The sequence below is a fragment of the Canis lupus genome, chromosome 10, assembly GCF_011100685.1.
Source record: "Canis lupus familiaris isolate Mischka breed German Shepherd chromosome 10, alternate assembly UU_Cfam_GSD_1.0, whole genome shotgun sequence".
NCBI lineage: Eukaryota > Metazoa > Chordata > Mammalia > Carnivora > Canidae > Canis > Canis lupus.
In genome coordinates this window covers 16,452,273-16,478,505 of record NC_049231.1, presented here as the reverse complement: position 1 = coordinate 16,478,505, position 26,233 = coordinate 16,452,273, and the positions used below count along the sequence as shown (strand labels likewise).

General features: G+C 36.6%; 1 protein-coding gene and 1 pseudogene across 1 annotated transcript; both read left to right on the top strand.

The window, feature by feature from the left end:
* Positions 1-514: 514 nt before the first annotated feature.
* Positions 515-1,453, top strand: OR6C2F (olfactory receptor family 6 subfamily C member 2F). Its single transcript, NM_001389175.1, is given in 1 exon segment — positions 515-1,453. A coding segment is annotated over 1 exon segment (939 nt).
* Positions 22,153-23,102, top strand: OR6C253P (olfactory receptor family 6 subfamily C member 253, pseudogene; annotated as a pseudogene).

Sequence of the window (26,233 nt, the reverse complement as noted above, 5' to 3'; positions counted from 1 at the left end):
AAAGGCAAGAAGCATATGGAATATTTCTGTACCTTCCCCTCAATTTTGCTGTGATGTTAAGATTGCTCCAAAAAAATAAGTTTTAATTTTAAAACACAAAAAAATACAAAATAACAGATCCTTCTTGGTTTTGAAAATGGAGCATTTCAGTATGGTGTGAAAAAAACTAAAGAAAATAAGGATGGGGGTGCTGAAAACTGACATAACTGCCTCCAGGATAAAGACAAATAAAATCTGTACAAAAGGCAATATTGCTGAGAAACTGCAAATCAGACATATGATTTATGTTTTGTTTTGTGTTTATTTGACATCTTTGGAAATATGCTTTCTAGTTAAAAGCACAAGATCCATACTAAACCTTTCCCATAGATGTCTCTATGCTAACAAATTAAATTAACTAAAAGAAGAAAGTGCATGTGAGCAGGCTTGCCAGAATGTCCTCCTTCAGGTTCCAGTACTAGCTTCTTATGACACTTCTTTCTCCAGGCAAAATCCTTCCTGGTGCAAGGCAGTGATGAGAAATCATACAGCAGTAACAACATTCATCCTGCTAGGATTGACAGATGACCCAAAAATACAAGTTCTACTCTTTGTATTTTTGTTTCTCACCTACATGTTGAGTGTAACTGGAAACCTCATCATTATCACCCTCACACTGGTGGACTCCCATCTTAAAACTCCCATGTATTTTTTCCTCCGAAATTTCTCTTTCTTAGAAGTCTCATTCACCACTGTCTGTATTCCCAGATTCCTGTATACTATGACCACTGGAGATAATACTGTTTCCTATAATGCTTGTGCCACCCAGTTATTTTTTGTTGTCCTCTTTGGAGCAACAGAATTTTTTCTCCTTGCCGCCATGTCCTATGACCGCTATGTGGCCATTTGCAAGCCCCTGCATTATACAACTATCATGAACAACAGAGTCTGCACTACCCTCGTTCTCTGCTGTTGGTTTGCTGGCCTGTTAATCATCCTCCCACCTCTTGGCCTGGGCCTCCAGCTGGAATTCTGTGACTCAAATGTGATTGATCATTTTGGCTGTGATGCATCTCCAATTTTACAGATAACCTGCTCAGACACAGTCTTAATCGAGAGAATTGTTCTGAGTTTTGCCGTGCTGACACTCATTATTACCTTAGTGTGTGTAGTCCTCTCCTATACCTACATCATTAAGACCATTCTAAGATTCCCTTCTGCCCAACAAAGGAAAAAGGCCTTTTCCACCTGCTCTTCCCATATGATTGTGGTTTCCATCACTTATGGCAGCTGCATCTTCATCTACATCAAACCTTCAGCAAAGGAAGGAGTAGCTATTAATAAAGTAGTGTCTGTGCTCACTACTTCAGTTGCTCCTTTGTTTAACCCATTCATTTATACACTTCGAAACAAACAAGTGAAAGATGCCTTCAAAGACACAGTAAAATGGATTGTATTTCTCACAAAGAAGTAAGAGACAATTGATTTTTTTGAGGCGGGGTTAAATTAAATTTAAATCTGAATAACCCATCCATGAATTTGCCAAATAAATGGTTAACAAATATTTCCACAAAAAAGTTTCCACTGCCCATTCTGGAAATTTTTTGAGTGTACTATATCATGAAATATGATATGACTACAGAATTGAAAGAATAGTTTTCCGAGTACTGAATGTGTTCTACTGTCATAGCTTGATGGCGTTTAAACATAGACTCAAGGAGAACAAGACTGAATTTAGGGGCAGCACAACTAAGCCCTACTTAGATAACTTCTTCAATATCCAGACTTACATTATCCCTTAATTTAAGAAGAATGTTAGTGAGGGATGGGCAAAATAGGTGAAAGAGGCCAAGTGTATGGTGGTGGATGGTAACTAGATTTGTGGTGGTAATCCCTTTGTAATGTATACAGATGCCAATCTTAATGCTGTATACCTGAAACATATAATGATATATACCAATTTACCTCAATTTCTAAAAAAGAAGAATGTTAGAGATTAGGAGCCTTGACTAAAACATCAAAAATATTGCTAATTTGAGAAGGGGCATTTGGTTGCTTAGCACAGACTGACTACTGAAGATACAATCCAGATATAGTCTGAAAAAAAGCTGTTGGTGGGAATGTGAACTGGTACAGCCACTCTGGAAAACTGTGTGGAGGTTCCTCAAAGAGTGGCCCTATGACCTAGCAATTGCACTGCTGGGGATTTACCCCAAAGATACAGATGCAGTGAAACGGCAGGACACCTGCACCCCAATATTTATAGCAGCAATGTCCACAATAGCCAAACTGTGGAAGGAGCCTTGGTGACCATCAAAAGAAGAATGGATAAAGAAGATATGGTCTATGTATACAATGGAATATTACTCGCCATTAGAAACAACAGATACCCACCATTTTCTTCAACGTGGTTGGAACTGGAGGGTATTATGCTGAGTGAAGTAAATCAATCGGAGAAGGACAAACATTATATATTATATATTTGGGGAATATAAAAAATAGTGAAAAGGGAATAAAGGGGAAAGGAGAGAAAATGAGTGGGAAATATCAGTGAGGGTGACAAACAATGAGAGACACCTAACTCTGGGAAATGAACAAGGGGTAGTGGAAAGGGAGGTGGGAAGGGGATTGGGGTGACTGGGTGACAGGCACTGAGGGGGACACTTGACAGGATGAGCACTGGGTGTTATGCTATATGTTGGTAAATCGAACTCCAATAAAAAAAATATACAATAAATAAATGTTAAAGAAAATAAAAATAGACTTAGAAAAAAAGGGGGGAGATGTGGGTGAAAAAAGTAATAGTCATTCAGGAAGCTTGGACCAAATCGTTGGACTTTTTTCTATCAAAGGATAGAAACAAAAAAATAAATAAAATAAAATAAAATAAAACAAAATAAAATAAAATAAAATAAAATAAAATAAAATAACAAAGGATAGAAACAGTAATTGTGAAAGTTGTGTGTTTTCATACTATATATATATATATGCTTATTAAACATCATCCAACTGCTCAAATGTATTTTTATGTTGTACTTCTTATTTTCAGTTGTTCATACAAGGTAATGACCATCATATAAGTTTCTTCTATACTTCAAAAATATTCAAGGAAAATAGAACTCTCTTTTCCAAGGCCTTTCCTCTTTTTTCATTTAAAATTTCTTTAAAAACCAACAAAATCCCACTACATGTTCCCCAGCTTCCCTTCTGAAAATTAACTTAAGCATACATCTACATGATAGATGTAGATGTTTAGTAGTTGGGTTGATCACCTGAGTCATGAATCCTTAACAGAGGTTGTCTATGAATCTCATTGTTTGGTTTGGACGATGATGAAGAAAGATAAGAATATTGTAGATTCAAAAACCTATCCTAAAAAAAAAAAAAAAAAACCTATCCTGACTAATTTGCCATTCAAGAACCAAGTGCATTTGGATAGGTCCAATATTGGAAATTCAGTAGGTTCATGAAAGATAATCCTCTACTTCTGATTTGGATAATGAGATATCCTCCTCTTGCTCACTTGCTCAGTAAGAGAAAATGAAAAAGAGTTGCATCTTGTCAGGTCTTTGGAACTGGAGGTAGTGCATCAAATAACTGAGGTCACATTTGGACCCAACACCAGTTCCCAAACATAACTCAAATATTACTGAAATTGATCATGACTTTATACTTTGCCCAGTTTGAACTCAGAACTTTGTTGAACCTAATTTTATGTGTAGGTTGCCTTTACACGGAAGGGGCAAATTTTTATGTTAGCCTACTCTTCCTCAGCTCTTCCTTCTAAATCCTTTATTTCAGTCACTCAGTGTTATCATTTTCTTCCGTCAAAAAGTTCTTGTTTATCATTCCTGTCATACTTCTAATCTAAAATTGTATCTCTCAACCAGAATTATCTTGACAACTTCCTAACGATATTGCATTTATAATCTCTTCTCTGTATTAGTCATCCTAAGCAGTATCACAGTATTTATTATCCTAAAACAGTATTTTAATTAGTTCACTTCTTGCTTTAAATCTTCTAGAATCTTCTCGTTCTTAATTTTGAAACTCATTCTCTTAGTAATCAGGAGTTGTGAAGAATCTATGTTCAACTTCACTAATCCAAACATTTTCTGCAAATCCTCAACATTAACCCTAATCCAAAATATAAGCTTTTCACATGATAGTTACCTACCTGAAATATCCTTCGTTTGCCCCTAATCAAATCCATTTATACCCTATTCAAACATAAGTGATTTCCCTGGCCCCACTCAAATTCATCTTCCATTTCCCTCCCCTCATCCTTTCTTCCAAAAACAATGTTCTATTTCTATACACCCCATAGGAATTCTTGTTAATTCCACATATTTTGTTATTTCCCAATTGGTTTGCATTGTATATGTTCTATATGTTTAACCTTGTCTCTATCTTTGCTGTATACCTGAAACAAGGGCAAATATCTTTGACAAAGGAAATATTTCAAAATTATCTTCATAATAATTCCAGTTTATCACCTCTACACTAGGTGTCAGTTGTACAGATCTAACCATCTGACCTGAACTCTTTTTATAAGAAGTCTCATATAGTTCAATAATATATGACAGAAATATTTATTAATATTTCCTCATTGTTTGACTTAACTTTGCTCCAACAATTCTAATGAAACCACATTCTCCCTTCCTAATTAGATACAATCTTTTTAAAATATCTATTGGAAGAGTTAATTTATTTATTTGAGAGAGCAGAGAGAGAGAGACACAAGCAATGAGGAGGGACAGAGAGAGAGAAGGAGAGCAGACTCCTCACTGAACAGGGAGCCCAACTTGGAACTTGATCCCAGGACCCTGAGACCATGACCTGAGCTGAGGGCAGATGCTTAACCAAATAACCCACCCAGGTGTCCGTAATTAGATATAATCTAATTTGGTATCACTTAAACCTCACACTACAATTGTTCACACTATTTCTCCTGCTTCCATCTAAGACATGTCATCATTCTTTAATTTATTCATCCAACATACTACCATATTCCAGATACTCTTAATAAACAGATAGGACAAGGTTTCTGACCTCATGGAACTTGTGTTCCACCCTCAAAAAGGAAAAAGATGATGCTTCTATGTAAACAGGACCTCCCAAATCCACTCCTTCCCTTGGTGTCTAGAACCCTTCTTTAAGTATGCTCTTTTTGGAAAATAAAAATAAATATAATCACATTGATGAGGTATGTCCAAGAAACAGAGAAAGCACTAAAAGAACTTCTAATGGCCAAAGTTGGAACAATTTGGATAAGAAAATAAATGGAATAGTAGTAGATAATAACCCAAAGAATAAAATAGATATCCAATAATTCATACTTATATAAATGATTGATTGAATGAATTAATAAGTGAGGGAGAAGAGACAAACCTCCCATGTAGAAGTATTCCAAATAATTTGTGTAGATACTCCATCCTAAAGAAAGAGAAAACTTTACAGTGGAAAAACTGACAATAAAAATGCACTTTACCTCTGTGGTCTTCCCAATAGCATCAGACAAATTTCAAAACTGGAGTATTCTATAAAATATCTGACCAGTAACTCTCAAAACTGTCAAAGTCTTCAAACATAAGGAAAGTGTGAGAAACTGTCATGGTCAAGAGGAGCAAAAAGATAGCATAACAACTAAATGTAATGTGGTATCCTAAATGAGATATTGCAATAGAAAAAAATATATTGAAAGGTTAAAACTCAGAAAATCTGAATAAAAACTATAGATTTTATTTTAAAATAATACATCAACATTGGTTCATTAATTGTAACAAATCCATCATATTAATGTGAGATGTTAATAATAGGAGAAACTGAGCATATGATATATGGGAACCAGCTATACTACCTACACAATTTTTCTGCATATCTAAAATTATTCTAAAAATATTGTCTAGTGATGGGCACTGAGGGGGGACACTTGACGGAATGAGCACTGGGTGTTATGCTATATGTTGGCAAATCGAACTCCAATAAAAAAATACAAAAAATAAAATAAATAAGTCTGTTAAAAAATAAATACAGTCCTCAAGTTAAGTGACAACTATTTTTTTATAAATTTATTTTTATTGGTGTTCAATTTGTCAACATATAGAATAACACTCAGTGCTCATCCCATCAAGTGCCCACCTCAGTGCCCATCACCCAGTCACCCCCACCCCCCACCCACCTCCCCTTCCACCACCCCTAGCTCGTTTCCCAGAGTTAGGAGTCTCTCATGTTCTGTCTCCCTTTCTGATATTTCCCACTCATTTTTCTCATTTCCCCTTTATTCCCTTTCACTATTTTTTATATTCCCCAAATGAATGAGACCATATTTTCTCCATGCTGAAAAATGTATGGCTTAAGTGATGGGTTGTTTTGTTTTGTTTAAGTGATGGGTTTGAAAGAAAATTTGTTTTTTTTTTATAAATTTATTTTTTATTGTGTTCAATTTGCCAACATACAGAATAACACCCAGTGCTCATCCCATCAAGTGCCCCCCCTCAGTGCCTGTCACCCATTCACCCCCACCCCCGGCCTCCTCCCCTTCCACCACCCCTAGATTGTTTCCCAGAGTTAGGAGTCTTTATGTTCTGTCTCCCTTTCTGATATTTCCCACACATTTCTTCTCCCTTCCCTTATATTCCCTTTCACTATTATTTATATTCCCCAAATGAATAAGAACATATAATGTTTGTCCTTCTCCGATTGACTTATTTCACTCAGCATAAAGAAATTTAAAGATCTGTCCTGCAGGCTGCTCACTGCAAGGACGTCATTCAACCCCACTGTTTTGCTTCTCTCATTCTTTTCTTTAACCTGCTGGTGACCTGTGTTTGACCTCCCATTGCAACTTCCTCACTACCCTCACCAGTATCCCTGTGATGACTTCTCTTAAACATCTCTTGAACTTTTGTTATTGAGGATGGCAATAAAGGATCTTTATTAGTCTCTCAGAATCATGACTCCCCAGAGAATGTATTGTTTGTCAGTACAATTGATCCCAAAGAGGCTGCTCTGAAGAGAGAAAATATTTTGTTACTTTTGATATTAAAAAACCTAAAAAAAAAATTTTTTTTTAAAAAGCTCCCCAGAAAGTTAATGTCTCTTGTTCAAGTCATCATTTCTCCTGAGAAGGAGCTCTAGAAATTATCTGGCCTTCAATGCATGTTTTGTATATAGTTTAATAAATATTTAAATGTAGGTCCAACATTTTTCTATGCAGTGTAAAAAATACAACAAAGTAAATCTGCCACAGGACAACAAATCAGTATATAAAATACAGCCATGAAAAGTTAACAATAGAAGAAATTGCATGAGGCAAAAGATACTGAAATGCCACATAAGTGGCACAGATCATTTGTGCTTTCAATACAAGAGAGAATTCCCTGTAATCAAGTGAAATAGTTAATTGCATTTATGCTATTTACTATGTCCCAGGCATTATTCTAAGAAACACGGATAGTAATAATAGAATCAAAACCAGTATATGTTGTATCTCACTATCATCAATTATTGTTATTATTCATTATTATGAACAAATTATCATTATCATTTTTGCATTACAAATAAGAGAACTCAGACACAAAAAAAGTAAGCAGACAGTATTTCTTTAAAAACAAAAAACTAGATTAAACCAATTAATGAGAATATACTTCAAAACTCCTGGGCAAATCTTTTTTTTTTTTTTTTTTCAAATCTTTCTACCTAAGCAAAATGTTTAAGGCAGATATAAAAATTAGAAATAATTAGTGTTATTTACTTACTGATTAATATAAAGTGAAAGGAAAGTCACTTGGAGAGTTTAAATCTAGATAACTGGAAATATACTGCTCCTGACACAAATAGACAATTAACATGGAGAATCATAAGCCCTCCAAATTTCTTTCTTCAAAATTGTTTTGTCTATCTAGGTCCTTTGCTTTTACACATAAATATTAAATGCCAGCTAGTTAAATTCTCTCTTGAAAAAGAAAGCCCGTTAGAATTTTGATTGGGATTGCAATCTTAACACTATTAAGTCTTCTGATCCATGAATATGTTCTCTCTCTCCATTTATTTAGGCCTTCCGTAATCCTCCTACAATGATTTATAATTTTTTTAAATTTTATTTATTTATTCATGAAAGACACACAGAGAGAGAGGGAGAGACACAGGCAGAGGGAGAAGCAGGCTCCATGCAGGGAGCCTGACATGGAACTGGATCTGGGGTCTCCAGGATCACACCCTGGGCTGAAGGCAGGAGCTAAACTGCTGCGCCACCAGGGCTGCCCTGATTTATAGTTTTAAGCATTTCAAAAACTACACAACTTCAGTCAGATTTATCCCTAAGTAATTCATATTTTTATGTAAACTATACTCTTTATTTTTATATTCCAATTATTCATTATTAGTATATAGAAATTCAATTGATATTTATAAATTGACCTTGTATCTTGTCACTGTCCTAAGCTCACTTATTAGTTTTATGTTATTTTTTATTATTTTTATAAATTTATTTTTATTGGTGTTAAATTTGCCAACATATAGAATAACACCCAGTGCTCATCCCATCAAGTGCCCCCCTCAGTGCCCATCACCCAGTCACCCCCACTCCCCGCCCACCTCCCCTTCCACCACTCCTAGTTCATTTCCCAGAGTTAGGAGTCTTTCATGTTCTGTCTCCCTTTCTGATATTTCCCACTCATTTTTCTCCTTTCCCCTTTATTTCCTTTCACTATTTTTTATATTCCCCAAATGAATGAGACCATATAATGTTTGTCCTTCTCCAATTCACTTATTTCATTCAGCATAATACCTTCCAGTTCCATCCACCTCGAAGCAAATGGTAACTGTGTGGAGGTTCCTCAAAGAGTTAAAAATAGATCTGCCCTACAACCCAGCAATTGCACTGCTGGGGATTTACCCCAAATATTACAGTTTTAGCATCAATTTTGTGTTTCCCATTGACTTTCTATATTAATGATCATGTCATCTGAAAATAAAAACTATTCTAATGCTTCATGTTCAATTGACATGATTCTTATATTTTCCTGCCTTAGTGCTGATCACTATTTTCACTGCCCAAAAATTACTTGCTCATCCCTGGTAATGACCGATTGTTTTTATGTCTCCAAAGTTTTGCCTTTTCCAGAATGTCATTTAGTTGGAGTCATGCAGTATGTAGTCTTTTCAGACTGGCTTCTTTAACTTATCATTATGCATTCCAGGTTTTTGTTTTGTTACATGGTTACTCTAGGGTCAAAACATCTTTAGGGTTAATAGATCTTTAACTGATAAGAGTTTACATTCAAATAATGTTAACACCATTACAGATGTAGTGTAAGAATCTTATAATGTTAACACCATTACAGATGTAGTGTAAGAATCTTATAATATACTCTCATTTTGCCCCTTCTGTTGTCACATATTTTTTGCTACATATTTTTTGTATATTTTTATTGGAGTTCAATTTGCCAACATATAGCATAACACCCAGTGCTCGTCCCCTCAAGGGCCCCGCTCAGTGCCCATCACCCAGTCACCGCATCCCCCCGCCCACCTCCCCTTCCACTACGCTATTTGTTTCCCAGTTAGGAGTCTCTTATGGTTTGTCACCCTCTCTGTTTTTTTCCCACTCATTTTCTCTCCTTTCCCCTATAATCCCTTTTACTATTTTTTATATTCCTCACATGAGTGAACCATATAATGATTGTCCTTCTCCAACTGGCTTACTTTACTTAGCATAATACCCTCCAGTTCCACCCACATCGAAGGAAATGGTGGGTGTTCATCATTTCTAATGGCTGAGTAATATTCCATTGTATACGTAGGCCACATCTTCTTTTTTTTTTTTTTAATTTTTTTTTATTTATTTATGATAGGCACACAGTGAGAGAGAGAGAGGCAGAGACACAGGCAGAGGGAGAAGCAGGCTCCATGCACCGGGAGCCCGATGTGGGATTCGATCCCGGGTCTCCAGGATCGCGCCCTGGGCCAAAGGCAGGCGCCAAACCGCTGCGCCACCCAGGGATCCCTGGTTGGGTCACTTTCAATTAACTAATTTATTTCCTCATGCTTTATGTGTGTAAAATTATTATATATATAACATATATAAATATATATAAAATAAGAATATATGTGCATATAAAAAATACACACACACACATTTTGCTTCTCTGCATGTCTGATAACTTTTATTGGATTCTACACATGGTGATTTTTGCCTTGTTGGGTCTTCAATATTTTTGTGTTTCTATAAATATTTCTATAAATATTCTTGTGTTCTATGATGCAATTAAGTTATTTAGAAACAGTTTGATCCTTCTGGGTTAATCGTTGAAATACATTCAATTCCTCAAAAAGTATACATCTATTTTGAGGTAAATTTCTGCTAGAGTTATGGGGAAAAATGTCTCACTATGACCCCCTTCTTGCCCATCATTAATCAGATTATCTTTAAGCCCTTGTTCTTTGAAGCATAGAGAGATAATGTAGTGCACTTAGAAAGCTTGGACTTTGTCATAAGGCAAACATGAGTTCAAGTCTAAACTCTCTTAGCAAATACATGGCCTTGGGAAAATTATTTAGCTTCTTAATTTTCAACTTCTCAATTTTTCAACCATAAAATGTAGATAGTCATATAACCCACGTACTAATGTTGTGATTAAGATTATAAAAGACAATACAATAAGAGTATTTGGCACAGAACTAGGCCAAAGAAGAGCTCAATTAATATTATTTACCTAGCTAAAATATAAACTATATTTTATGTAACTATGTTATGTAACATTAGATACTCCTACATTTATCTTACCTCAATGAAATATATAATAGTGTACTGAATGGAGAAAATATTCTATAAAAATTATTGATTAAATAAATAAACAAAATCATATATATAAAGTTATAATACTATACTATTTGCATCAATTTTTGTTTTGGGTTGGACAGCAGCTGACCTTTTTTAAATTAAATTTTATATATTTAAGGTGTATATGATAATTTGGTATACATACACATAATGAAACTATTTCAACAGTCAAGCTAATTAACCTATCTTCTCACCATTAATTTCATATGTGTGAGTAGGTGTGTGTGTATGTGTGTGCATGCACATGGAGAGCATTCAGCAAATTTCTGAGAGTCAATACAGTATCACTAACTATAGTTCATATAATGTGCATTAGATTGAGACTTATTCATCCCACATAACTCCAAGTTTGTGCCCTTTGACCAACATGGACAACAACTGATCTTGAAACTTAAGTCAAAAATGAGAAAAATGAACACAAATTTCCCTGATTGTTTGTGATGTCTTAATAAAGAATGGTCACCGGAAGAAAAGCTGCTTAGAATAGAGGGAGGGAACCGTTTCCACTGTGACACAGAGTGACAGGACTTCATCCAAATCCAGATTCCCTCAGCAAATTCTGAGCAGCTTCTTTCTTGAGTTCAGCTGAAATATCCCTAGGTATATGGAGAGAATCTAACCTTCTAATCTAACCTTCTGATGGTTCATCTGACTCATTATTTTGCACATAACCTATTGTTACATCTTCCTGTTTCCAAAGACACTCTTCCTTCTGATAGATACTTAAAGCTTTTATTGGAAAGAATTCATTCTAGTTCATTACACTGTAGATTAACTAGTGACTTTTGAACCTGTACTCTCAAGGGAATCTTTTGTTCGTTCACTTAATTGATCCCTCCACACCTGTTGCATCCTAAATGGATATAACTATTGCTATTTTTGTAAATGTAAAATTTAGTGGGAGACCTTGTCTCCCTGTTCAAAAAAGCTAGAATAGTGATTTCCCAGAATGCAGAGAGCTCTTATATATTAAGAACTCACTTAACCAGAATACATGAAGATTTTTCCTATTGAGAGAATGAAACTGTATATTTGGAATTTTTGTCTTTTAAACTTCTTAAGAGAAAAGGTGACTGGGAATTAATGGGTATGAGTTCCTGAGGAGAACTTGAAGAATTTTTGTGAGAGCTAGTGTGGGGGTATACAGAAAGAATGTGATAAGCCCTATACTTAATACTTTCTAGTCATTATTCCTGTCAAGCTTTGAGTCATACTAAAGACATTGGTTAAAGTATGCTCAGAAGCCATGAAAGACCATAAGAGAGGTAAATATAATTAAGTTAGTTTTAACATATATTCACCATCTGGGAACTAATAGAATAAAATTTGGGTGCTAAGTAACGTTGACAATACTCTAGAAGAATCAATAGTAATTTTGAGATACTACCTTGTTCTATGGTAAGTGACATGACTTTCTGTAAGATCTTTGGATACCATTCATGGGAGGTACATAGGTTAATAACAGAAACAGATGATTTATAGAGGATACAGTCAAGTCACCTATGAAAGATACTGAGGAAGCCCTTTCTCTCAATCCAATAAAAATGTCTCCTCCAATATTCTATAACACACAGCTTTAATCTCCAGGCTGATAATATAACCTTCTTTCATGTGCTTTATGTTTTACAACACGTTGGTCCCCATGTGTGTAAACACATTAAGTTAGTGGTCAATCAACACATTAAGACATTTATATGCTATTATATGCTATTGTTCAATGGTGACATTGGGATATGAAGAAATATTAAATACTGACAGAAAAAAAGTAAGAAAAATTTTAGGACCCAAAGTATAGCCCGGGGTAATGAGTACTCAGTCAGATATCAATTGAAGGCATTTGAAATCTATATCAAAATAAGAGATGGAATTAGGTAGATAGGATGGAAAGACAGCTGGGGTCCAGAGACTTGACCTATCACCTTTAACATTTGGTATCCTGTGATCAGGATCTACATGACTCTCTATTCCTTGGGATGGTGCCTTGTAGCAGATAGCAAGAGCCAGAGGCTGTTGTACTTCCCTGTAATATTATCTGAAAACCAGGGGAGAGCTATACAGTGCAAAAGCACATGGTCCATCCCTCACTGGGAAGGGAAAAACCATGTTTCCTTAGACTCAAGGGAAATACACTTCAAGGCTATTTCTCAGAAATATTTTCCAACAACCAGGTGAAATCCATTCTTGCAAAAAACTAATTGGAGTCTTCTGGGAGCATCCTGTTCCATTTAAATAAAGAGAGAAATCAGGAGCCCTAGAGACAATGAATACAGATGGGAAATGTTTGGTTAGCTATAATGTGATTAATTTTAGATTGTTGAAGAGCAATTGTCTTCCTACTATTGCCTCTAATTCTGGTACAAATAGTTAACTAACTGAAATAGTTAACTGTGGTTAGGGAAGCAGAGGTGGCATCATATAAAAGATTATCTCTTCAAAAAAAAGGTGGGGGTCAGGGAGCACAAAAGCAAGGAGAAGTCAATTATCCATGTCCTCTCCATTTGTCCAATCATGATAAGCTTATACTTGAGTGAAGTAAACAAATTAAAAGGCATTAATTTGAAATATTTAAAAGCTAAGTCTCTGAAGTCAAACCACTTGTTTCCATTTCCCTACTTTACCCCAGGTGGATCGGATGATACCCCAGATGGTACCTTAGGTGATACCTAGAACTTATGATCCTCAAGTTCCTCATCTATAAAATGTAGATTATAATACGACATAACTCAGAGAGTTGCTGTGAAGATTAATTGTGATAAACCACGTAAAACATTTAGCACAATATCTGTCACTTAGTAAATGTTCTAGAAATGTTAGCTGTTATCCTAGCAAGATTTGAAAATTAATTTGAAGAGAGAAAAATGGATTTCCATACCCAGAAGCATCTCTTATAAGATTGAATTTCATCATCAGAAGTCTATTTTTCAATTAAAACTATCTCTAGAATTGATAGTTCAAAGTTATTGCCAGCTTTAGAAAGCTTAGCATTGATCCATTTTCTAATTCTACAGTAACAAGAAGGTTATGACCAGATTTACTTAAGTATTTAATCTTTCATATAGCAAATTGTTTACTTACTAGGTTTTCCAAAAGAATGGTAGAAACCCTGGGACAGAAAAAAAGTGGACTACTTATTGAAGAAGCTGGAGAACACATTAGTTTGAAAATCTGGAGACCAGAAAAATAGACTCCTGAAATTTTCTTCTCACATCCATATAATTAAATAGATATATGTAATTGGGATTCAGGAGACAAATTCATTTTCCTGTCATTAATAAGCCAGCCAGTAATAATCTATGTTATATTATATATATATATATATCATATATATTAACATAATAATAACTTACAACTTCTCAACCTCAAAATTAGGGGATTGAACAAAATGCCAACAATATCAGCTGCATTTAAGCTGTTCATGATCCACAGGTAATAATATATAAAGGGGACTGGTATCCATCAATCTAAAGTTTTATTTATCTTGTTTTTAAGAAAGAAGTAAGGGGATGCCTGAGTAGCTGAGTGGTTGAGCATCTGCCTTCCACTCAGGGCATGATCACAGACTGAGATCGAGTCCCACATCAGGCTGCCTGCATGGAGCCTACTCTCCCTCTGCCTATGTCTCTGCCTCTTTCTCTGTTTCTCTCATGAAAATAAATAAATTCTTTTTAAAGAGAGAGAGAGAGAGAGAGAGAGAAAGAAAGAAAAAGAAAAGAAAGAAAGAAAGAAAGAAAGAAAGAAAGAAAGAAAGAAAGAAAGAAAGAAAGAAAGAAAGAAAGAAAGAAAGAAAGAAAGAAAGAAAAAGTGTGGAAGAATAGGCAAAATAAGTGAAGGGGAGTGGGAGATAAGGCTTCCAGTTATGGAATGAATAAATCATGGGAATAAAAGACACAGCATAAGGAATATAGTCAACAATCATACTGTATGGTAACAGATGTTAGCTACACTTGTGGTGAGCATAGCAGAATATATAGAGAAGTTGAATTACCGTGTTGTACTTCTAAAACTAATGTAGTCTACGGCCATACCACCCTGAACGCGCCCGATCTCGTCTAAAACTAATGTAACATTGTGGGTCAGCTATACTGAAAAAAATTTTTTAAAGAGAAGGAAAGAGTAGGGCACCTGGGTGGCTCAGTCAGTTAAGCGTCCAATTCTATTTTTTTATAACGAATTTATTTTTTATTGGTGTTCAATTTGCCAACATACAGAATAACACCCAGTGCTCATCCCCTCAAGTGCCCCCCTCAGTGCCCATCACCCATTCACCCCCACACCCCGCCCTCCTCCCCTTCCACCACCCTTAGTTCGTTTCTCAGAGTTAGGAGTCTCTATGTTCTGTCTCCCTTTCTGATATTTCCCACACATTTCTCCTCCCTTCCCTTATATTCCCTTTCACTATTATTTATATTCCCCAAATGAATGAGAACATACAATGTTTGTCCTTCTCCGATTGACTTACTTCACTCAGCATAATACCCTCCAGTTCCATCCACATTGAAGCAAATGATGGGTATTTATCGTTTCTAATGGCTGAGTAATAGTCCATTGTATACATAAACCACATCTTCTTTATCCATTCATCTTTCGATGGACACCCAGGCTCCTTCCACAGTTTGGCTATTGTGGACATTGCTGCTAGAAACATCGGGGCGCAGGTGTCCCGGCGTTTCATTGCATCTGAATCTTTGGGGTAAATCCCCAATAGTGCAATTGCTGGGTCGTAGGGCAGGTCTATTTTTAACTCTTTGAGGACCCTCCACACAGTTTTCCAGACTGACTGCACCAGTTCACATTCCCACCAACAGTGTAAGAGGGTTCCCTTTTCTCCACATCCTCTCCAACATTTGTGGTTTCCTGCCTTGTTAATGTTCCCCATTCTCACTGGTGTGAGGTGGTATCTCATTGTGGTTTTGATTTGTATTTCCCTGATGGCAAGTGATGCAGAGCATTTTCTCATGTGCATGGTGGCCATGTCTATGTCTTCCTCTGTGAGATTTCTGTTCATGTCTTTTGCCCATTTCATGATTGGATTGTTTGTTTCTAAGGTGCTGAGTTTAATAAGTTCTTTATATATCTTAGAAACTAGCCCTTTATCTGATACATCATTTGCAAAAATCTTCTCCCATTCTGTAGGTTGTCTTTGTTGACTGTATCCTTTGCTGTGCAAAAGCTTCTTATCTTGATGAAGTCCCAATAGTTCATTTTTGCTTTTGTTTCTTTTTTTTTTTTTTTTTTTTAGTGCTTTTGTTTCTTTTGCCTTCATAGATGTATCTTGCAAGAAGTTACTTTGGCTGACTTCAAAAAGGGTATTGCCTGTGTTCTCCTCTAGGATTTTGATGGAATCTTGTCTCACACTTAGGTCTTTCATCCATTTTGAGTTTATCTTTGTGTATGGTGCAATAGAGTGGTCTAGTTTCATTCTTCTGCATGTGGATGTCCAATTTTCCCAGCACCATTTATTGAAGAGACTGTCTTTCTTCCAGTGGATAGTCTTTCCTCCTTTATCGAATATTAGTTGACCATAAAGTTCAGGGTCTACTTCTGGGTTCTCTATTCTGTTCCATTGATCTATGGGTCTGTTTTTGTGCCAGTCCACACTGTCTTGAAGACCACAGGTTTGTAGTACAACCTGAAATCTGGCATTGTGATGCCCCCAGATACAGTTTTCATTTTTAAAATTCCCCTGGCTATTCGGGGTCTTTTCTGATTCCACACAAATCTTAAAATAATTTGTACTAACCTTCTGAAGAAAGTCCATGGTATTTTGATAGGGATTGCATTAAACGTGTACATTGCCCTGGGTAACATTGACATTTTCACAATATTAATTCTGCCAATCCATGAGCATGGAATATTTTTCCATCTCTTTGTGTCTTCCTTTTTCTTTCAGAAGTGTTCTATAGTTTTTAGGGTATAGACCCTTTACCTCTTTGGTTAGGTTTATTCCTAGGTATCTTATGCTTTTGGGTGCAATTGTAAATGGGATTGACTCCTTAATTTCTCTTTCTTCAGTCTCATTGTTAGTGTATAGAAATGCCATTGATTTCTGGGCATTGATTTTGTATCCTGCCACGCTACCAAATTGCTGTATGAGTTCTAGCAATCTTGGGGTGGAGGCTTTTGGGTTTTCTATGTAGAGTATCATGTCATTGGTGAAGAGGGAGAGTTTGACTTTTTCTTTGCCAATTTGAATGCCTTTAATGTCTTTTTGTTGTCTGATTGCTGAGGCTAGGACTTCCAGTACTATGTTGAATAGCAGTGGTGAGAGTGGACATCCCTGTCTTGTTCCTGATCTTAGGGGAAAGGCTCCCAGTGCTTCCCCATTGAGAATGATATTTGCTGTGGGCTTTTCGTAGATGGCTTTTAAGATGTCGAGGAATGTTGCCTCTATCCCTACACTCTCAAGAGTTTTGATCAAGAATGGATGCTGTATTTTGTCAAATGCTTTCTCTGCATCTAATGGGAGGATCATATGGTTCTTGGGTTTTCTCTTGCTGATATGATGAATCACATTGATCGTTTTACGAGTGTTGAACCAGCCTTGTGTCCCAGGGATAAATCCTACTTGGTCATGGTGAATAATTTTCTTAATGTACTCTTGGATCCGATTGGCTAGTATCTTGTTGAGAATTTTTGCATCCCTGTTCATCAAGGATATTGGTCTGTAATTCTCCTTTTTGGTGGGGTCTTTTTCTGGTTTTGGAATTAAGGTGATGCTGGCCTCATAGAACGAATTTGGAAGTACTCCATCTCTTTCTATCTTTCCAAACAGCTTTAGTAGAATAGGTATGGTTTCTTCTTTTTTTTTAATTTTTTTAAATTTATTTATGATAGTCACAGAGAGAGAGAGAGAGAGAGAGGCAGAGACACAGGCAGAGGGAGAAGCAGGCTCCATGCACTGGGAGCCTGATGTGGGATTCGATCCCGGGTCTCCAGGATCGTGCCCTGGGCCAAAGGCAGGCGCCAAACCACTGCGCCACCCAGGGATCCCATATGGTTTCTTCTTTAAACGTTTGATAGAATTCCCCTGGGAAGCCATCTGGCCCTGGACTTTTGTGTCTTGGGAGGTTTTGGATGACTGCTTCAATTTCCTCCCTCTTTATTGGCCTGTTCTATCATACTTAAAGGATCTATCTACAAGAAGACTTAACAATCCCCAATATATATGCCCCGAATTTGGGAGCTCCAAAATATTTAAATCAATTCATAACCAAAATGAAGAAATACTTAGATAATAATACACTTATACTTGGTGACTTCAATCTAGCTCTCTCTATACTAGATAGGTCTTCTAAGCACAACATCTCCAAAGAAATGAGAGCTGTAAATGAGACACTGGACCAGATGGATTTCACAGATATCTACAGAACTTTACATCCAAACTCAACTGAATACACATTTTCTCAAGTGCACATGGAACTTTCTCCAGAATACACTACATACTGGGTCACAAATCGGGTCTGAACTGATACCAAAAGATTGGGATCATCCCCTGCATATTCTCAGACCATAATGCCTTGAAATTAGAACTAAATCACAATAAGAACTTTGGAAGGACCTCAAACACGTGGAGGTTAAGGACCATCCTGCTAAAAGATAAAAGGGTCAACCAGGAAATTAAGGAAGAATTAAAAAGATTCATGGAAACTAATGAGAATGAAGATACAACCGTTCAAAATCTTTGGGATGCAGCAAAAGCAGTCCTAAGGGGGAAATACATCGCAATACAAGCATCCATTCAAAAACTGGAAAGAACTCAAATACAAAAGCTAACCTTACACATAAAGGAGCTAGAGAAAAAACAACAGACAGCTTCTACACCCAGCGGAAGATGAGAGTTAATAAAGATTCGAGCAGAACTCAACGAAATCGAGACCAGAAGAACTGTGGAACAGATCAACAGAACCAGGAGTTGGTTCTTTGAAAGAATTAATAAGATACATAAACCATTAGCCAGCCTTCTTAAAAAGAAGAGAGAGGAGACTCAAATTAATAAAATCATGAATGAGAAAGGAGAGATCACTACCAACACCAAGGAAATACAAACGATTTTAAAAACATATTATGAACAGCTATATGCCAATAAAGTAGGCAATCTAGAAGAAATGGACACATTCCTGGAAAGCCACAAACTACCAAAACTGGAACAGGAAGAAATAGAAAAGCGTCCAACTCTTGATTTCTACGCAGGCCATGATCTTGGGGTTGTGGGATCAAGCCTAGCTCCACACTGAGTGTGGAGCCTGCTTGGTATTCTCTCTTTCCCTCTCTCCCTCCTTTCCCTCTCTCTCCCACTTTAAAAAGAAGGAAGGAAGGGAGGGAGGGAGGGAGGGAGGGAGGGAAGAAGGAAGGCAGGAAGGAAGGAAGGAAGGAAGGAAGGAAAAAAGGAAGGAAGGAAGGACGGAACAATCTACATTGTTATGTAGATGATGCTTTGTTTTGTTTGGTACTCCTGCTGAGTACCAAGGAAGGAAGGAAGGAAGGAGACATAGGAGAACACAAATAGAATGTGGAAAAGATGGATATAGGGTACTTTGAATACAGTTATTCTGAAATGGCACAAGTTTTTGAAAAGTCAGTCAAGACCAGCCCAGAAGAGAATTTGAAGGTTATGTGCAGTTGGGGAGTAAGTGCAAATAAAAAAGAGGTGGATAAATTAGAAATATCATCAGCATGCTATTCTACAAATCGCAAAGAGTAAATGACAAATACTAAATGGACTTGGAAAGAAGAGAACATACAGTATATTACTTCCAGTAAGAACCTTATGAATTAGTAGACTTTCCAAGGTAACACTACTCATGAGATTCCAGAAATCTTCATAATATCAAGCTGGGTACAAATCTCTCCAAGACTTTATGGGAGTCTTGGAGAGATATTAATAAGGTTGCAGTTGGAAAAGAGTAGAAAGGGATCCAAAGTTCATCTAACCAAAGAGGAAAAGACATCAAGCACCATGTGAGAAACAACTCCTGTTCAAGGTAAAAAGAAGAAAGAGCAAAAATATTCAACCTTTATTTAATATTAATAATATCCCTAAAGCTATGCTAAGAACTTTGTGTTTAATCTTACTTAATCCTTACCACAACTCAATGAAGAAAAAGGTGTAAATATCTGCATTTTTTATGTATGATGAAACTGAAGGAAGTGGAGTACTTCAGAACCTTTGTTTGCACCCTAATCTGACTGATTCTCAAATCCTAACCCTTCACCACTACCAATTTCAAAAATAACCCTGGCAACTGTATTGTGTTTATCCAGGAATTAAGTTTCCAGCAGCTTCAATCAACCTCCTAGTGGAGAATTAGAGGTATTGGTGTCAGGAGCTAGAAAGGACCCTATGGAATTCAATCCTTTAGCGTCTCATTTCCACAAAATGATTCCGCATATTAATCCAAAATAATGCAAAAAAATATTGTCTGATTTAATCTTTGGCATAAGTAGACAGGCCAGGAGTCAGTTCAGGGGATGTACTGGTAAAAAATGATCTTTTTACCTTATGTCAAGATAAGGTCTTTTGCCAGACATCCTATCTGATGTCAAAAACAGTTTTCATAGGTTTTGAGACCTATTATCAAAGATAAGCAATAACTAGAAATGGATGAACGATGTTTCAGTTAAAGTATAATCAGCAAATTATTTTCATGTATAAAATGCTTGGTCCTACTTATTTACCGAAGAACATTTATTAAACTCCTGCTGAGTACCAAACACATTCCTGGACACGCCATTGAGCATAGTGAACAAAACAAACATGACCTTCATGGCCTTGTAGTCTAGTAAGGGGACAGAGATTAACAAGTTAAAAAGAAAATAGGTAATTACAAAGAGTAAAGTGGTGCATTACTAAAAGCCCCAAATTCATGTGTTTGTTTAGAGAGCACTAAGACTTCCTCTTGAAGAGGGTATAGTGTCAGTGAGACCTAAAAAAAAAAAAAAAATATGGAAAACAGACACATGAAGTTGGCAGAACTGAAAAAGGCCACTAAAAATGGGACGTGCTTAATGAGATATAAAGTAGAAAAAGCTGAGATGGGAGAGATATTCAGGGCAATGCATACAGCATGTGGAAATTTGCAGGCCATAGTAGAGAATTTGGGTTTCATTCCAAGTTCAGACAGAAGTCATTAAAGTGTTTGAAATAGAAAATGATAGCTAATAAAAGAGCACCCTCATTGTTATGTAGATGATGCTTTGTTTTGTTTTGTTTTCCAGTTTTGAAAGTGAAAAGTTTATCAAGGCAGTAGTTATTTTAAATCATCATATTTGCCTAAGGAGCTCAGGAAAGACAGACTAATAGAGAAGCTTGAAGAGGAGCTGTAGGAACTTCACATCTATCATTATAAGCAACTCTATTTACATTCCACTGAAAAAAGTTTTGTAGTATTCATGACCAGAAGGCTTATCACCAATAATTCTAAAACCTTGTATATAATAATAAAAACAATGGAATCCCTTATACTGTGCTTATTACATGCCAATTTTCCAAGTGATTTAAATGTATTAGCTCATTAGTTCCTTTTAACAAACCTATGAGATAAGTTCAATTATTCTCCACTGTGTACATATGAAGAAATTGAAGCACAAAGATTAATGTTTATTTATTAATTTATTTTTTGAAAGCTAGAGAAAGACAGGGAAAGAGAGTATGTGAGGCACCAAGAGAGGGGCAGAGAGATAATCCTAAGCAAACTCCATACCCATCCCTGAGCAATGTGGGGCTCGATCTCACAACACTGAGATCATTACCTGAGCCAAAATCAAGAGTCAGACACTTAACCAACTGAGCCACCAAAGCACCCCAAAGTGCAGAGATTAAGAATTTGCCTAAAGTCATATGCTGAATGAATCATAATTTGAACCCAGATAATCAAGGTTCAGAGTCCATACTCAAACCAATGTAGTTACGCTGTTCTGCTACCATTATATGATTCGTGATAGTGTTTCTGTGACTGTTTTTGTTTTCTACATAGCTGATTTCATCTGAAAGAGGTTCATTCCCAGGGGTTTTGTTTGTTTGCTTGCTTGCTTGCTTATTTTTTGCAGGAGGTGGGGGAGTTGGTTGTTTTTCTAATCTAGAAGTCCTTATGTCAGAGACATCATTGATATAATGGTAAGAATGTTTAATACCAGCATTCTGGTCACACTTCTGTCTGAATCTCAGAGTAGCACAAGCCACCAAAGCAATCATACTGTCAAATGAAATAATATTGGTTTGCCTGGCATCCTCACTCTACCCACAATTTCAAACCATTTGAACTCTACTCATGTCCAATTTCTGTCTCATTTTTACCAACAGAATATGCAAAAGTCGGAGGTCGGTGACAAAAAAGTATACAGTACTAAAAAGGTTCATCCTGGTAGGACTGACAGATGACTCAAATCTACAGATTCTGCTTTTTGTCTTTTTGTTCATCACCTATCTGCTGAGTGTAATTGGAAACTTAACCATCATCACCCTCACATTTGTAGATTCTTGTCTGAAAACTCCTATGTACTTCTTTCTCCAGAATTTCTCATATCTAGAAGTCTCTGTTACCACTGTCTGTATTCTGAAATATCTGCATACCCTTGATTAACAATACAGTTACCTATAATCCTTGTGCCACTCAATTATTTTTTGTTATTGTCTTGGGTGTGACTGAAATTTGCCTCCTCACAGCCATGTCCTATGACCACTATGTGGCCATCTGCAAACCCCTGCATTACATGACCATCATGAACAACAGGCTCTGCATCAAGTTCCTTATTGGATGTTATATGTTAGCTTTGCTCATCATCCTCCTACCCTATATCATGAGCTTCAAGCTCGAGTTTTGTGACTCCAATGTCATAGATCACTATGGCTGTGATGCTGCTCCCATCCTGAAGATTACCTGCTCAGACACAGAGTTTATTGAGCGATTTGTCTTGGTCCTCGTTGTGTTGACACTCATTTTCACCTTGGTGTGTGTAATTCTGTCCTACACATACATCATCAGGACCATTCTCAGATTTCCTTCTGTCTTTTGTCCTAAAAAAAAAGGCTTTTTCTACTTGATATTCCCATATAATTGTGGTTTCTATTACTTATGGAAGCTGCAACTTTATCTATATCAAACCTCATGCAAAAGAAGGGGTTGCTATTAATAAGGTGGTGTCAGTGCTTACCACCTCAGTTGCCCCAGTGATGAATCCCTTTATTTATACTCTGAGGAACAAGCAAGTGGTACAAGCTTTCAAAGAATCAAAAGGGCTGCATCTTTCTCAAAGAATTAAAGGACTAGTACATTTAAAAGATCAACATGTAAAATAAAAAAACTCCACATACCCACTTTTAACAGTCTTATTGAGATAGAATTTAACCACTATAGATAGAAGTCATCAATTTTAAGTCTACTACTGAATAAATTCTAGAAAAGTAATAGAGTTTCACAACCACCACCATGATCCAGTTTCAGCACACTTCCATCAATCCAAACAGTTCCCTGATGACCACTGTCAGTCAATCAACACTTCTAATCCCTGGTGCTACCACTAACCTGTTTTCTGTCTATAAAATTGCCTTTTCTGGACACTCTATATAAATGGAAACATATATCATGTAGTATTTTGTTACCTATCTTCATTAAGCATAATGTTTTTAAGGTTCATCCCTGTTGTAGCGCTTCTCACTATTCCTTTTTCTAGTAAATAGTTTTCCATTATATGGATATACCACATGTGTGCTTATTCACTTACTAATTGATGAACATTCAAATTGTTTCCATGTCACTATGAGACAAACGTTTTCATTTCTTTGTACCTACAAGTGAAATTGTTGAGTTATCTGGTATCAACCAAGCTGTTTTCCAAATTTCTGCCATTTCATATTCCCACCAGTAATTCCTTCACATATGAAGGGTCCAAATTCTTCACACAATCACAAATGCTTGATTTTGACTTTTGTTTATTACGGCTATTTTTAAAGATATGTAGTAACACCTGATTGTAAGTTTTTTTAAGATTTTATTTATTCATGAGAGACACAGAGAGAAAGGCAGAGACACAGGCAGAGGGAGAAGCAGGCTCCATGCAGGGACCCCGATGCAGGACCCAATCCTAGGGCCCTGGGATCATGCCCCGAGCAGAAGGCAGACGCTCAACCACTGAACCACCCAGGTGCCCCCTGATTGTAAGTTTAATTTGCATTTCCCTCAAGACAAATGATATTGAGTTTCAGATGCTTATTATCCATTTGCATATCTTCTTTAGTGAAATTTCTATTCAAATCATATGCCCATTTTTCAATTCGGTTGCTTATTTCCTTATTTGAATTGTATATATTGTGATACAGGTCCTTTATCAGATGTATGATTTGTAAACATTTTCTCCCAGTCAGTGGCTTGATTGTTGGCTGTTATTCATTTTCTAAAGGAGACTCTAGAGGATGCCTGGATGGCTCAGTGGTTTAGCACCTGCCTTCGGCCCATGGCTTGGTCCTAGAGGCCTGGGATTGGGTCCCACATTGGGCTCCCTGCATAGAGTCTGCTTCTCGCTCTGCCTGTATCTTTGCCTCTCTGTGTGTGTGTGTCTCATGGATAAATAAACAAAATCTTTTTTAAAAAAAATTTTAAACGGGGACTTTCTAAAGTGCTAAATTTTTAATTTTGATGAAGTCTATTTTTTCCATTTTTTATTGATAAATATGCTTTTAGTGTCATATCTAAGAAATGTTTTCTTAATTTCTCTTTCTTCAGTCTCACTGTTAGTGTATAGAAATGCCACGGACTTCTGGACATTGATTTGTATCCTGCCACACTGCCAAATTACTGTATGAGTTCTAGCAAACTTGGGTGGAGTCCTTTGTGTTTTCTATGTAGAGTATCATGTCATCAGCGAAGACAGAGAGTTTGACTTCTTCTTTGCCAATTGCACCCAAAAGCATAAGATACCTAGGAATAACCTAAGCAAAGAGGTAAAGGATCTATACCCTAAAAACAATAGAAAATTTTTGAAAGAAATTGAGGAAGACACAAAGAGATGGAAAAATATTCCATGCTCATGGATTGGAAGAATTAATACTGTGAAAATGTCAAAGTTACCTAGGGCAATTTACACGTTTAATGCAATCCCTATAAAAATACCATGGACTTTCTTCAGATAGTTGGAACAAATTATTTTAAGATTTGTGTGGAATCAGAAAAGACTCCGAATAGCCAAGGGAATCTTAAAAAACAAAACCATAGCTGGGCACATCACAATGCCAGATTTCAGGTTGTACTACAAAGCTGCGGTCATCAAGACAGTGTCATAATGGCACAAAAACAGACACATAGATCAATGGAACAGAATAGAGAATCCAAAATTGGACCCTCAACTTTATGGTCAACTAATATTCAATAAAGGAGGAAAGACTATCCACTGGAAGAAAGTCTCTTCAATAAATGGTGCTGGGAAAATTGGACATCCACATGCAGAAGAATGAACCTAGACCACTCTATTGCACCATACACAAAGATAAACTCAAAATGGATGAAAGATCTAAATGTGAGACAAGATTCCATCAAAATCCTGCAGGAGAACAGAGGCAACACCGTTTTTGAACTCAGCCGCAGTAACTTCTTGCAAGATACATCCACGAAGGCAAAAGAAACAAAAGCAAAAATGAACTATTGGGACTTCATCAAGATAAGAAGCTTTTGCACAGCAAAGGATACAGTCAACAAAACTCAAAGACAACCTACAGAACGGGAGAAGATATTTGCAAATGATATATCAGATAAAGGGCTAGTTTCCAAGATCTATAAAGAACTTATCAAACTCAACACCAAAGAAACAAACAATCCAATCATGAAATGGGCAAAAGACATGAACAGAAATCTCACAGAGGAAGACATAGACATGGCCAACATGCACATGAGAAAATGCTCCGCATCACTTGCCATCAGGGAAATACAAATCAAAACGACAATTAGATACCACCTCACACCGGTGAGAATGGGGACAATTAACAAGGCAGGAAACCACAAATTTTGGAGAGGATGTGGAGAAAAGGGAACCCTCTTACACTGTTGGTGGGAATGTGAACTGGTGCAGCCACTCTGGAAAGCTGTGTGGTGGTTCCTCAAAGAGTTAAAAATAGACCTGCTCTAGACCCAGCAATTGCACTGTTGGGGATTGACCCCAAATATTCAGATGCAATGAAACGCCAGGACACCTGCACCCCAATGTTTCTAGCAGCAATGTCCACAATAGCCAAACTGTGGAAGGAGCCTGGGTGTCCATCGAAAGATGAATGGATAAAGAAGATGTGGTTTATGTATACAATGGAATATTACTCAGCCATTAGAAATGACAAATACCACCATTTGCTTCAACTTGGATGGAACTGGAAGGTATTATGCTGAGTGAAGTAAGTCAATCGGAGAAAGACAAACATTGTATGCT